Genomic DNA, 15726 nt, shown 5'->3' with positions numbered 1-15726 from the left:
CTGATAACTGAAACCGTGCCAAAATCGTAACAGCTAAAGAAAGGTAGACAAGCAGAGAAGTAATTTAAGATTAATTTAAACTGTTACCAGGGGAGTAAAGTATTAAATATCTGTGTAGCACCATGAATGCACACAGCACTTACCAAAAAAGACCCGGTTTATAACCTAAAATGTTAATGTTTTAATATTGTCATATACATAACCTAAGACTGAACCTTTTTATTTATGTTCTCATCATGTTTCTCAGGCAGACACACACCCCATACACACACACATCTTCACAGCTCAACCCAAGCAAGCTGGGAAGGTGTAATATGATTAGCAAGTATGAGTAGGACAATACATTCTTTTGGATTTGAAGTCAATAAACGCACGTGTTGAAGGAAAATAGATTTATTAAATCCCTCTGATAATTCACAGGAAAAAATTAGCAAGTACAAAACAGAATATGCTTACACCCCTATACTGCTGTTGGGAACCCTGGGAAATGACAATGGGTGGACCCCTGGCTCTGGCCTGCAGCACAGTTCTGCTCCATGGTTCAGCCTGAGCTGAGGTTCACCAGTGGGGGAGGGGGGAGGAGTCTCTAATACTTAATATAGGTTTTAAGTGGCATGGCTACACCTGTGCACGTTTTCCCCTAACTGGCCTGTGAGAGGAGTGATACATTCAAGGCCAACTGATAAACAGTAGGTAGCAAGCATCCAAAATGAAGAGTGCTACGATCCTCCCTTAAACAACCGGTATCAAATGCATAGTTTAACTTGTAAACATCCCACTCCCAAATGTAATAGCAGGACACCATTATTAGATAACATGGATATTAAGGTGAAAAACATGTTTTTAAGAGAAAAACATCCTATGTTGCCAAAACAGCAGGGGCCATTTCATAGAAAAAGAGCTGCAGGAACTCATTAGCATATGCCACACCCCTTGACATCAACATAAGTGTGTCATTAGCATAACTGGTTTGCACATGCCACACCCCCTGCCATCACCTATCCTGGCTGTTTCGGCCCCAATCCAGGCCGCAATGGGCCCCAAATGGCCGAAAATCAGGTGGGCGTGGCCACCTGATACGTGACCTCTTTGGAGAACTACTGGAACTGCATTCCTGTGCGTTCCCCCTCAAAATGAGCCCTGCAAAACAGTAAAGAATGATCAGGCCTGGCCTGCAAAGCAACCTGGGCCCATGATGGAATAACTGCGGCTCACCAAAACTGACTCTGAGTGTACAACAGTTTTCTACAGGTACCACTACAGACTGCCTCTGGAGATGCAGGGGAGCAACAGAAACCTGTCTACACCCCTACTGCCCGACAGCTCCTGGGAGCTGCTAGGCAAGCCTTCATGATTGTTTCTATGGATTGAAGTGGAACTGAATATCCTGGGCCATAATGTCTAGGGATTCAGTTTTCTGCACTCTAAAAATCACTACAGAACTATAAAATCTTCCCAGCTCCTCTTTACATCCTGTTTGGGTTGGGGGAAAGTGACGGATCACCCTAGTCTGGCTTCCTGCTCAGCACTTTTGCATTATGTCCCTGTGACAGAGGCAAGAAAGAAAAAGGTGAGCTATCAGGAAGAAATGTAGAGCATGAATTGGAAAGGGGAGGAAAACAGAATAAATTACTTTCTTTACCCCTTTACCTTCCTGTGTTCCTTAATTCTTTGGGGGAATCACCATTTAATCATGGAGGGGACTCTACATATGCAAAAACATTGTTCCATGTGCGCAGAAAAATATGTACTTTTTAATTTATAAAGAAGCAAAGTTGTCTGAGGACTGATAATGCTTGTCACCCAGAAACACTGAAAATAGCTGAACATCAATTAAAGAAACAAAAAAAACACCCCAGCCCTGGAAGAAGAAATTACTGATGGCCATGAGCATAAATGGTTTTAAAAGGGGGCTAAACAGATTTATGGAGGATAGATCCAACAGTGGCTACTAGCTATGACAACTAAAGGGAACTTTCCATATTCAGCAGTAAGTCTTTGAAACTCAGTGCCAGGAGGCAACATCTTGGCATCTATGCCTTGCTTGTAGGCTCTCCACGGCAACCGGTGTGCTGCTGTGTGAAACGTAATGATGGACTACATGGACTACTGGTCTGATGAGGAGCACACCCCATCCAAGCTCTCCCAAACAGCAGAGTGAGGAGGTAAACTGACTCTCTGGCTGTAACTCTCAGTGTAAGGGCTAAATGAGCAGTCTCGTATACATCCAAATGGACAAGAATGTACATATGCCAGAACTCAGCAGTCTCACCCTATTGGTCGAGAGGGGAGAAAACTTCCAATGGCTTCCTTGTAGACATCCACAAATGATCACAAAGCATTTTCTACCTAATGTAATGTTTGTCAATCACTATTTTAGCTAGAAATAATGGGTTGGCTCCAGTGGATTTCCATCAGCAAGAACGGTCTTTCTTGCCACATTCTGCTGCAGTCCAAAGGGCTTTCCAAAATGCTGGGCGTGAAAGACATGGAACCTCCAGGGGCAACACGAGAGGTGAATCTGCAGTGGAAGGAGGGATTGAGCAAAAGTCTTTTACTGGAAATTTAACAATGGATCCAATCCAATTAATGGGAACAGATGAGTTTAATATCTGATTAGAAAGCATTCCAGATTGACAAAGGGAAAATACACAGATTGGACATTAGAAAGATGATGCACTAAGATTATCTAATATTGACCTGCATTAGATTTCTATGCTCCAATTTGATTTTATTACAAGGGTTCATTGGACTGAAATAGAAGAACCTATGCAATTAATTTTTAAGGAACACTTTTTTGACTAAGAGGCATCAGAAAGAACGTATTGCCAGAAGTTATATTAAGCTTTGGCTTAACATCACTGAAAAGTACACATATAGCAACGTATTAAGAAGGCTGGAATGATCTTTTCAACTTGTATGGTCTTAGCACAGATGCTGAAAATGATACCTGGACATATATGTTGGAAAAGGTGTGCTGGTAAAGTACTTTATTTAGAATTTTTGTATGTTGTCTTAAAATGCCTTAAAATGTCCTCAAGGTGTCTATTAATAGAAACCAAACTTAATAAAACTACAAACTAGAAGAGCAATAATTTACAACTATTTACACAAAAAAAAACCCCAGGTCCATTAAATCTAATTCCTACAGCCAGTCAATTCGGTTCTGAAAGAGATGTCCACATTAGTTCAGTTCTCTCATTTCACGTTAGGTTGGTTTCCACAGGAAAGCACCATCTCTAGACCTTTTGGCTGGTCGCTTCATATGGTATTCAGAAGTGACAGATGTATTAAGTACTATCCAGCTTGCCAACTATCTAGTAATATTGCTTTTAGAAATTCTTGAAGATATTAAAAATTAGTATAATGTCTATGAGTCCAGAAAAGCCTATTGTTCTAAACATAAGATCAGTATGTGATACTGCTTGCATCACAGAAAAGATTGACCTTTTATTTAATACTGGAAAATCATGGACAAGAATTTGCTTATACATTTGCTATTACAGGTGCAAAAAACTTTATTGTCAACTTAATGGCACTGAACAAAATAGCTGCAAACGATAATTCACGTTAAGTCAACAATGCAAAGTGCAAAAGATAAGATGTGTTAAGTCAACAATGATGTGCAGTACATAATTAAGGTACTCATTCTTCTTCATCTTCTTCACCTCTACAGAGGAAATTCAGTGTGCTTTGTCCTCTCTCAGGGTCTTGCATTCGGAGGATTCGAATAAACCGACTTGTAGGCAAGGAACTAAAACAGAACAAAGTTAATCAAATAATGGTTTCTCATTGAGCAACTTCTACACTTCAACCATGCTAGTTCGCTTCTGATCTAACTAAATTGGTCATGACACTTTAAACTACTGTTCAAATCCTCACTAAATGATATACACATTACTTTAATCAAGATTTTCATACTGAACTTCTTAGTTGCTTTGGCAAGGAATGTAACGTTATCTATATATAGCAGTTGTGGCAGTTAAGAACAAACCGTATGAGAAGATGTAGCACAAGTCCATTTGACAGTCCTAGAGGCTGAAGTCTTAAAGTTCTGGTTAGTATTCTACTAAAATGTATTTATCTGTAATATTTGTATCCTGCCTTTCTGCCCAATCAAATGTATGTATCAAAATCAGCGTGGTATTTCTGAAATTCTTACGCTCGAGGGAGCTGATTTCACTTAAGTAGTATGCTTGTACTATTAGTTCTAGGTTTGGAATAGAATAACTTCTGTCCAATTCTCCTTCTCTGGTTCAGGTGATGTTCTACTAAAAAAAATATTTAGACTCTTCCCCCCAGCCGCCCCTTTTAAGTAGAGTTTCCATTCCATTTGGCAGATGCCATGCACACTATCAGCTCTTGCTATATTTAAAGCTAGTGTCTGCAGTCTTTCGGTGCAATCGCAAAGGAAAGAGACTGTTCAAGATCCCTTTGACATGTTCTTTGGCATGATCTTTAAATTAGAATGGAGCCATAAGACAATATCCATAAACTTTTGAAAGGTGTATATTGCTACCATTATTCTGCTATTAGCTTATGGCAAGCCAGTAAATGGACTCCTGTAAAAATAAGAAATTGGAACATGAATGAGTCCAACAGATAATAATAATTTTATGCAACACTGTGCCCCATTGCTTCAACAACTTTCAACTCAGAGATTGGTTTGTGGCCGCAAGCAATATTCTCTGCCCTTTTTTGACCAGTCAAGTTACTTGGCTCTTTTGAGTATTTTTGATTAATAATTCTATGACTGATGGTTTGAATACAAGGAATATATTGAATACAAGGAATATGTTGAAGTTCAATATTTCACTAGTTTAAGTATCTCATTTTATGTCTTTTTATATATTTTGAGCTGTACCAAAACTCTTATGACTTTCACAGAAGCTGATTTCTCCCCCCCCCACAGCCCCCACTTGACACATGTGTACGAACACTTCAGCTAGTGCTGAAGATCAAAGAACACGGAGGACAATACACATGGGGGAATGCAGGAGCAAACTTGGAGGGAATGCAAGATCTGCTTCCATGAATTCCTTCTATTCAGTTTTAATCCAACTCTCTATTTGATACTTCCGTGTATTTTTTAATTAAAATTGCAGTGGAAAAGATTTCTATAGTTTCGTATATCCCTTTATTTCTCCAATTCAATATTCCCACTGACATAATTCCAAATGTTTACCCATTGCAAGCCTCTGAGATGCAAATCTGAGTCTTGTGGCTAAATACCAAACAGTGTATCTGGCAACACAAAAGATGTGCACAATAGGACAGTGGTTCTCAAATCCACATTTACTTCATACAGTTAGCCATCCAGGCCTTAGCTCAAGAGACTGAGAAGGCACTGAGAGGGAAAGGCATAGGGTTGAGGAGATGAAGGAAGATGGCAATGTTGGCAAAGAGGCGGGTGGCAAGTGGCTTAATGGCGTACGTCTGCCACAGCAGGCAGAGGGCAGTGAGGCACTGCAAATTGAGCAAGAGATTCAGCTGCTGAAGGAGAAGTGTCAAGACACAACCTGCACTCACACACACTTCTCTCTCTCCTCTTCTCACTTTTCCATCTACTGAACAGGTCCCACCTACTCTCCAGCCTTTTTTTCCCTTTCTTCCAGCTACTATTGAAATGTTACTAGTTGCCACAACTTTTCCCCCTTCATTATTGTTGCAAATGGGGAGAGCGAGGCAAGAACATAAGAAACTGGAAAGGAAGAAAAGGAGAGAAAGAGAAGAACGCAAATTGCAGAAGACACCATTGGAGATGGCTGTCTTGCGACCCACTTTCAGAGGCTTCAACACTCACTTTTGGGTCCCAACCCACAGACTGGGTAACACTGCAATAGGACACAGAAGAGAAAAATCCCTACTAAAATATTAGACAGGGCACATGAAAAAGAACTGCTGCTGGTATCTCACAGAGAGTCTGAAAGGACAATTAATTTTAACAAGCCAAAAAAACTGATGAACAAATCACCTCATGTTATGTGGGGTGAGCAAAATAAATTGACGGTAATGTTGAGAATCTGCCATCTTAAGCATCATGTCCATTGCAATTCTTCGATTAACCATATCCTAAAACATACAAACAAAACTATGAAGCGTGTCTATAAACAAATTTAATTCAAGTTTAAATATAACCCATGTTGCAGACCAAGGGAGATCCAAAGAACAAAGGTGCCACTGGGAGGTGGGTGTGTAATGTCTCTAGACTCCCTTGTATGTGGTGAACCTGAGCATGGTCTACATCTCTCTGAGCACTGAACTACCATGAGACAGGGGGATTCATGACATTTTTACACATAGTGGGGGAGCTCCACATTTGCTTCAATCAGCACCACAGGGAGGTGGGCTAAACCTGTCTCCATACATATGGTTTTCTCTCCCTGCCCTCCAAGCCATTAGCCCTGCTGGGCAAAATACACATCTACATTTGATTTGTATGGATGTGGTGTGTATGATTTGTATGGATGTGTGTTTGATAGGATGCACATGAGGCTTAAAGGAAGAGTACAGATGAAAGTTGATAACATTTCCTTCTCCTGCTGGCCCTTCACCACCTTGGTCAACCATTCCAAGAATTCCAGTTTCATGTATAGGTGCTGAGGTTTAAGACAACAGATACAACCACGGGTTCTGGTGGGTTACTTGCATCCCTCCAGTCCCTTGCCACATTCCAGATCTGCACCATGCTCTTACCTAGTGCGACAGGTGACTACGACTCTCCAGTATGGCAACCTAGTATAACTTAAAAACAATCTTTGGTTCCAGGGGAAAAGCACATGATACAAACAGTTCTACTGAAGTTAAGCAGGTATAAGTCTGCAAATGCCTGGATGGGGAGACCTCTGGCAATCTTATATATTTCACTGCAAGTTTTGTGATGGAAGAAAAGCAGCATATTAGAATAAGTATTAGAACAAGCACATTAAAACTATACCATAAAGACATCAAATTCATCTAAGCATCTGAAAGGAGATTCAGCAATTGACCACAGGGAAAGGATGAAGCACACGGTAGAGAAGGAACGTTCACCCCCGGATAAAGACTTCATGTCATCTAAAGCAGCCTTGTTTCCTTCTCCAGGCTGGACCTTCATTTTTATAAAGAAAGAGAAGTATTGTTATTAGAAACTATATAAAAAATACACATTTCCAAAAGAGAGAAAATTTCTTTAACATGGCAGTCCATATTCACATTAGGAGAGATCATGCTCTTTATGAGAAGGAATGCATCCTGCGTTTGGGGACTCCTTCCATTCATTTCTGCTCTGTGTACTCAAGAGTGATCCTCTCCCCCATTTCAAATGGATACCAGCTGGAAAGAAAAACCTGACTCTAGCTGCTCAACACAGACTTACCAGTCAAACACACACACACACACAATATGAACTTCAACGTAGTTCATGGATGCAGAAGGTAAAAGTAGTTGAACTGCTAAAGAACACTATGAGCTACCGAGTTGCAAAGAAGTCCAACACAGCCACATTTAACTCCAAAGGAGGCAAGTTCCCAGAGATGAAGGGAGTAGTTAAAAAGAAAGTAAAAAAAAGAGATGGGAAAATCAAATCTCTTCAGGACACTTGGAGATTATTTAAAACCACAGTGACAAAGCTCAGCTAAAACGTATGTTGTTACTAGGGAGGGTAGAAACAATGGAAAGAAGAGGCTAGCACAATTAACAAATGGAAGTTAAAGCAGCTATAAAAGACAAAAAAGGCTTTCTTTAAGCAAATGGGGGCAATTTGATCAAGAACAAACTCTGGCTAAAGAAATGCAAGATATCAGTAAGACAAGCAAAAGCAAAATTTTATGGAATGCATTATTAGAAACATTAGAACAAACTGAGTCCAGACAGTATACATACAGAAGCACAATTAAACTGATGATATTCTAACACGATTATGTATTTTGTCATTGACATTAGCCTCTGTGCCCGAAAAAGGGAAAATAACCAACATTACACCAATTTTTAAGCAGGGATATTGGGACAACCAGAAAACTACAGATTAGTTAGGTTAATGGCTGGCCTGGGAAAATTACTTTAAAGGGTCCTTAAAGATAGAATTGTTAAATACATAGAAGAAATTTTTTTTGATGAAAAGGAAATCAGTATAGCTTCCCTTAAAAGGAAGTCCTGCCTCACTAAGCTATTCACATTCTTTGAGTGTAAACATGTATGTAGACAAGGATGATCCAGCTTCATATAATGTCATTTGTTTCACCCTGCTTTTCTCCAGAAGTGGCTTACAAAATCCTCCTCTCTTCCATTTTATCCTCACAGCAGCCCCATGAGGTAAATTAGGATGAGAATATGCAACTGGCCTAAGATCACCCAGCATAGTGGATGTCAGGTCCAGTATATATCTTAACTATACTGACTCCATTTTCTAATGCTTTTAGTGTTTAAGTGTTTTCTCCTCAGGTGCACCAGTTCCCAGGCAGCATTCCCACCAGAGGACTGTTTTGTCTAACACCGTTCCACCAGGCATTGGCCTTGAAGGAGAGCAGCTTCCCAGGACTGAAAGATGTTGTTTTGAGAACTGTGGGGGGAGGCTGTTCCAGATGGGTATTGTTACTCTGTATCCTATGCTTGCTCTTCATTGGTAACAATGATCATGTACCATCCTGAGTCTCCTATTCAGGACAGTGGACTATAATGGACCTTTTCTGCAATAAAGCTTCCTTTGCCAGACATTGGACTTATTCTTGCTTCTAAAGGGAATCTTGCAGAGAGTACCTTATCTAGCCACAGTCTGACATTTTGTTACCAATCATGTCTGAGTCGGGCCCAGCGGAATCCAAGGTTGTCCCGGACAGGGATCCTTTGTTTGATCCGTATGCGTCTCCCGACAATCAACCGGTGCAAACCCAAGACTCCCAGGAGCTGGGAGCAACCGGGAACGGAACCGGAGCCTCCACTTCTACCCTGCCTCTCATTGACTTCAGTACTCGGAACGAGACCGAAGGCAACCTCGGGGCAAGGCCGAAAGCAACCGCTCTCCCCTTGATCTCGGTACCCACCCCGTCGGAGTGGGGAGCCAGACCCCGAGAAACCAGAGAGCGCCGGGCAGGTGGACTCCATCCACGAGTCTCGATGGACGGGCGCCGAAGCCTGGAAACCGTCCCGGAACTAGACAGCAGCCAACCATGGCGATATTGGAACAGGACGTTTGAGCAGATGGAGGGGGACACGTCTCGCCGCGGCGCCCTGAGTTGGGATTATTCCGAACTTGCTCCGTGGAAAGAGCCAACGGAAGTCCCTGTACAAAGTTGGGAGCAGATACAAGGTCGCACCTATGCGGTAGATACCAGCATCTCGGCCGTGACGGGTATGGCCAAGGGAATTCTAGCCGCGAGGTCGCGAATAGTCCAAGGGGACCCTCCTCCGTGGGGCCCTTTCTCCCCGGTGAGTACAGCGAATGAAGGTTCCCTGAGCGAACAACCAGGGCCAAGTCGAATGCAACAATTAGAAGCTAAGCTGTTGGACATGGAAGAAAGTTTGGCTCACGCCATTCATTTAATTTCCTCAATGGGGGCAGGAGAAAGACTGTCTCCTGAAGAGATGGCGATACAGATAGCTACCCTTCAAAGTGTCATCTCCTATCCGATGGAGGAAGTTCAGCAGCGGTCGTCACCTACCGGCGAGGGGGGCACCTATCCTGGCGAATCGGGAGAACAACCCAAGGAACTTCCCACACAGCGGGAAATTCCACCGAGAAGGGATCACCCGGTTGTGCCACCCGGTGAGACTCCCAGCGATACTCCTATCACGGGAGGGGATGTGCCGCCAGACGAGACCCCCGTGGAGAGGCCTACGGAAGGGGAGGAAAAGCCAAGTGATACACCGGTGATACCCCCCCATACTTCCCCTATAACGGTCCGGCCGGACCAAGCGGGAGCACCCGCGGCTCCATCCGGGGAGGGAACCCCTGGTCAACCGCGCGAAACTGTTCCCGTCGGGCAACCTCCGGGAGATGGTCTACCAGCGCCAAAAGGTCAGCCGATGCTTCCCAGAACAACAACGCCTGGAGGGGCAAGCCCGCGCGGCCTTCCACCCATTCGGCCTTCGCCGCTGCGGCCCCTTCCGCTTCGACCACAACTAACCCCGCCGCTGCAGCCGATACGCTTGCCACTGGAACAGCCCGTAGGACCACCTCCGAACCAACCGATGGGGCCTACACCACTACGACCCCACCAACCCACCCCTCCGCGGCCGATCATTACTCCGCCACACCAACCTCAACTGCCAGCACCTCAACCGCTACGGCCAGCACCTCCGGCATTGCCACCAGCCAGACCGAGATTGCAGCCGCCTGCCCGACCCAGACTGCCGCCACCAGCCCAGCCGAGGCCGCTACCCCCGGCTCAACCGGTGATGCCGCCGCCAGCGCAACCAGCACCGCCAGCACAACCGGGTCCCCCCATACCTCAAGTGCCATTGATGCTTCCGGCGGACTTCTACCCAGCACCGGCTCCGAGGCAAGACCTCCCAATGGGTTGGGTGAAACTGGACGCCACTTTTGATGGGGATCCCTCCAAACTGGGCTTTTTCCTTGTGCAAGTCGTGCAATTCTTCAACCGGTGGGGACACCTCTTCGGCAGCGAGGCCAGCCAAATTGAACATCTCGGCTCCCGCTTACAAGGGAAAGCAGCGGACTGGTACGTAGGACTATATAATATCGGGGCCCCAGAACTCGATACTCTCCAGGGGTTGGTAGATGCTATTAGAGCACAATATAAAGATCCCTTAGAGGAAACCAGGGCCCGAACAGAATTGCAAGCCATTAAGCAGGGCAGCATGTCAGCGAGAGACTATATCACAAAATTCCGACAATTGGCTGCCAAGTGCCCCAGGTGTGAGGAGTCCACAAAAATTATTCTGTTCAAACAAGGACTTAATCCGAGACTTTTGGACAGAGCCCTCATGCAAGACAATCCCCCTACGCTGTTAGGTTGGATTCAACTTGTTTGCGAAGTGGAGAATCGCATTTTAGAAGTCCGTTTGGTTGAGCAACAACAACAAACGGGACAAAGAAGACCATTGACCTTACAGAAGGGAGCTCGGGGAGCAAGTTACGCCACCCGTGGAGCGAGAGATGCTAGATGGCAACAAGGGCTGTGTTTGCAATGCGGACAGGCTGGTCACTTTGCAGCACAATGCCCCTACCGGCCTGTGCAAAGACCTCCGCTTCAATTACGACGTCCAACCCTTGCTCCGTTCCCTACGCTCCAACGCCCGACTCCAGCTCCACGAGCAAACAGAGGCCGCGGCGCTTCCCAAAGGCCAGCCTCAGAAAGAGGGCTGGAAGCGGAAGAAGTTATGGAATACGATCCCGCTTCCCCATCTGCAGAAGTCAATCCAGAAAGTCCCCAGTCGGGAAACGAGATGGATCTGTCGTAAAAGGGCCCAAACGACAGATCCGCCCCAAGCCCGTCCCTGCACGGAACCGGCCACCTGGGTCCATTTTATTCATGCCAGTGACTCTAATCAACCCAGAGAGAAAAATGCACATTCGGGTGCAAGCTCTTATTGACTCGGGTTGCTCAAGAGACATCATAGCCCCAGCTCTAGTCAATGGACTGGTCTTACCAACTCGGGATTTACAAAATCCAGTAATTTTTGAACAAATGGATGGTACCAACATGAATCCGGTCACGACTGAAACCATCCCGGTGATCACAGGCATGGGACAACATTGGGAAAAGAGGTCCTTTGTCATCAGCTCTACTGCCAAGTACCCGTTAATTCTAGGCAGCAAATGGCTATGTGATCACAATCCCTACATAGACTGGGCTCAAGGATGTATTACCTTCAATCATGCCAACTGTAAAAATCACCGTTGGAATCAAAACTGGGGCGAAGACCCAACTTATAAAGAAAAGGCCCTCCTCACTCAAGAAGAAGTCAACCAAATACCCGAACCGTACTGGCCTTTTCTAAATGCTTTCTCGGAGGAGGAAGCTGATACTCTACCCCCGCACCGACGAACGGACTGTGCGGTGGAAATTTTACCCGGAGCCTCATTGCCTAAAGGACGACTCTATCCCATGAGTCTCCATGAACGTGAAGAGCTCCGGAAATTCATCGACACCAACCTCCAACGAGGGTTCATCCGCCCAGCCTCTAGCTCCCACGCCGCTCCAGTTCTCTTCGTGAAAAAGAAGGATGGGGGACTCAGACTGTGCACGGATTTCCGAGGACTAAATGCAGTGTCCACCAACAACGCCTATCCTATACCGCTCATCCGAGACCTTCTCAACGTCGTGGCCCAAGGTAAGATCTTTACGAAATTAGATCTAAAAGATGCTTACTTCCACGTTCGTATCAAGGCAGGGGATGAGTGGAAAACCGCGTTTAATACGCCCCTCGGACAATATGAATACTTAGTTATGCCTTTTGGATTGACGGGAGCCCCGTCTGTATTCATGTCCATGATAAACGAAGTTCTACATGAATTTCTGTACAAAGGGGTGGTGGTGTACCTTGATGATGTTTTAATTTATTCTGACACCGAGGAAGAACATGTTCAAATGGTACAAAAGGTCCTGGCCACCTTGATGAAGAATAAACTGCCTATCAAATTGTCCAAATGTGAATTCCATAAAACCGAACTCACTTACCTTGGGTATTGTATCTCACAAGAGGGGTTGAAAATGGATCCAGCCAAAATACAGGCGATCCAGGATTGGCAAACACCCACCACCCGCAAAGAACTGCAATCCTTCCTGGGTTTTGCCAACTTCTATAGAGACTTCATAGCAAATTTCGCCCAAATCACACTCCCCTTAACAGAATTGCTGAAAACCAAAGATAAAGGGGACCAAGCCAAAAAACCCTCTGCTAAACTACAATGGACCCCCGATTGCCAAACGGCCTTCGAATGCCTTAAAAAGCAATTTGTAACGGAACCCATCCTCTCCCACCCCAACGAACAGTCCCCCTTCATAGTACAGGTCGACGCCAGCGATACGGCGATAGGGGGGGTTTTGCTGCAGAAGGGGGAGGATGGGAAATTGCGGCCTTGTGCATTCTTGTCTAGAAAGTTCTCAGAGGCAGAAAGGAATTGGAATGTGTGGGAGAAGGAGGCCTTTGCAGTGAAAGCAGCTCTCACTAACTGGAGGCATTGGCTGGAGGGGGCGAGATACCCTTTCGAGGTCTGGACAGATCATAAAAACCTGGAGGCCCTCCGAAGCCCACGCAGACTGAATGCCAAGCAATTGCGGTGGGCGGAATTCTTTTCCAAATTCAACTTCACCCTCAATTATCTCCCGGGCAAAACTAACTTTTTGGCGGACGCCCTGTCGCGCATGCCCCAACATAAGAGCAAGCGGGCGGAGACTGTCGACACGGTCTTCTCGCCTACGCAACTTGGGGGCGTGGTGACTACTCGCAGCCGTGCTAAGCAGCCCCTCCCGGCCGACCAAGAATGGAAATCGAAACTTAAAACTGAAGTGGAGAAGGAGGGGAATAAAGCTCCGCGAAACAAACTAACCCAATCCCCACAGGGGGATTGGCTAGCTGGGAGCAAGTTTTATGTCCCGGACAGCCTTAAGCTGGAAGTCTTGCAGCGCTGTCATGATGCTCCCACTGCTGGACATTATGGGTATCTGAAAACTTTACACCTAGTTCAAAGACAATTCTGGTGGCCGGGCATGCGCAAAGACATTTCCCAATACGTTAGTTCCTGCCCTGTTTGCCTCAGCGCAAAAACCAGAAAAGGGAAACCTCCGGGTCTCCTGCAACCATTGGAAACGCCGAACAGGCCCTGGGAAGTAATCTCCATGGACTTTATCACTGATCTGCCTCTTTCAAAAGGACATAATTGTATTTTAGTTGTGGTAGATCTGTTCTCCAAACAAGCCCATTTTATCCCCTGTACTACTATACCCTCCGCTCGAAAACTAGCGGATTTGTTTCTAAAACACATCGTAAAATTACATTCTTTTCCGTCCAAGGTGATTTCGGATCGCGGCGGACAGTTCGTTGCCAACTTCTGGCGGGAGCTTTTGAAAATGTTGAATATTGAACAAGGTATCAGTTCAAGCCACCACCCACAAACCGACGGGCAATCCGAAAAAACAAACCAAATATTAGAACAGTTCCTTCGTTGCTACATCAATTTTCAACAAGATAACTGGGTGGACCTTCTCCCTCTAGCCGAATTCTCCTATAACAACAGTGTACACGCTTCAACGGGAGAAGCCCCCTTCAAAATTGTATATGGGACTCACTTCAATCCCTTCCCATTGGACGCACCCCCTCTCCATTCCTCTAAATTGCCAGATGTATCCTCATGGTGGGGGGAGGCGGTGCAGCAATGGACTATCATTAAGAGACACCTTGAAAAAGCCAAACTGGATTACAAAAAGTACGCAGATCGCCATCGTGTGGCCGAATGGGAATTACAACCAGGAGACCATGTGTATATTTCCACAAAGAACCTAAAGCTAGCTCAGACAAGCCGCAAACTCGCTCTGAAATTCTTAGGACCTTTTCCTGTACGCAAGGTAATAAATAAAGTGACTGTTGCTGTAACATTGCCCAAGAACCTTCGCCATGTGCATGATACGTTCCATGTCAGCCTTTTGAAGAAAGCTCCCACCGACGACAAATGGCATATCAAAGCTCCACCCATTCCAACTTTAATTGACGACCAAATACACTATGAGGTACAACAAATTTTGGACTCTAAAATCAAGAGAAATCAGCTTTTTTACCTCATTAGGTGGAAGGACTTTGATTCTGGTTACGATGAATGGGTGAACTCTGCACATGTTCATGCTCCTAGATTGACCAAAGCTTTTCATACTCGCTACCCATATAAGCCAGGGGGGGATCTATTTTAAGGGGGGCAGAAATGTCAGGTCCAGTATATATCTTAACTATACTGACTCCATTTTCTAATGCTTTTAGTGTTTAAGTGTTTTCTCCTCAGGTGCACCAGTTCCCAGGCAGCATTCCCACCAGAGGACTGTTTTGTCTAACACCGTTCCACCAGGCATTGGCCTTGAAGGAGAGCAGCTTCCCAGGACTGAAAGATGTTGTTTTGAGAACTGTGGGGGGAGGCTGTTCCAGATGGGTATTGTTACTCTGTATCCTATGCTTGCTCTTCATTGGTAACAATGATCATGTACCATCCTGAGTCTCCTATTCAGGACAGTGGACTATAATGGACCTTTTCTGCAATAAAGCTTCCTTTGCCAGACATTGGACTTATTCTTGCTTCTAAAGGGAATCTTGCAGAGAGTACCTTATCTAGCCACAGTCTGACAGTGGAGATTCAAACCTGGGTCTCCAAGATGCTAGTCTGACACTCTAAACACTACAGCGCACACGTTCTCGAAGCCTCATTTATTTATTACATGTTTATCTTTCCCTTCCACTAAAAAGTTCAGGACAGCATACACTGGTTTCCCCTCCACCATTCTACCATCACAGCAACCCTATTGAGTGAGGTAGTTTAAGATGAGAAGGAATGACTGGCTTGAAGTCACCCAGCAAGCTTCATGGCACAGTGGGGACCTGTACCTGGGTATCTCAGATCTAAGTTCGGTATCTTAACCGCAACACAAAGTGGACTAGTCAGACCAGGGCCGTTTCCAGACAGCTTACCTGCCTCCGGAACGTCGCGCCATGTTGCGGGGAAAACGTGAAATATCGCATTTTCTTGTGTGAGTTTTGCACGACGTCACGTCGTTATTTCGCGTTTTCCCCGCAACATGGTGC

General features: G+C 45.1%; 1 protein-coding gene across 2 annotated transcripts in view; it reads right to left on the bottom strand.

Annotated features, from left to right (window-relative positions):
• Positions 1 to 400: 400 nt before the first annotated feature.
• Positions 401 to 15726, bottom strand: part of SMC6 (structural maintenance of chromosomes 6) — a 69037-nt gene continuing 53711 nt past the window's right edge. For both annotated transcript variants that reach the window (XM_054975619.1, XM_054975626.1), the window contains exons 25-27: positions 6938 to 7090; positions 5975 to 6072; positions 401 to 3754 (exon numbers count right to left, since the gene is read on the bottom strand). In XM_054975619.1, coding sequence (XP_054831594.1) covers positions 3646 to 3754; positions 5975 to 6072; positions 6938 to 7090 — 360 coding nt within the window. In that variant the 3' untranslated portion in view covers positions 401 to 3645. The remainder of the gene's footprint in view (positions 3755 to 5974; positions 6073 to 6937; positions 7091 to 15726) is intronic.

This window comes from Eublepharis macularius, chromosome 1 (assembly GCF_028583425.1).
Source record: "Eublepharis macularius isolate TG4126 chromosome 1, MPM_Emac_v1.0, whole genome shotgun sequence".
NCBI lineage: Eukaryota > Metazoa > Chordata > Lepidosauria > Squamata > Eublepharidae > Eublepharis > Eublepharis macularius.
The sequence above is the reverse complement of the archived record's forward strand: the minus strand, read 5'-3'. Positions and strand labels throughout refer to the sequence as shown.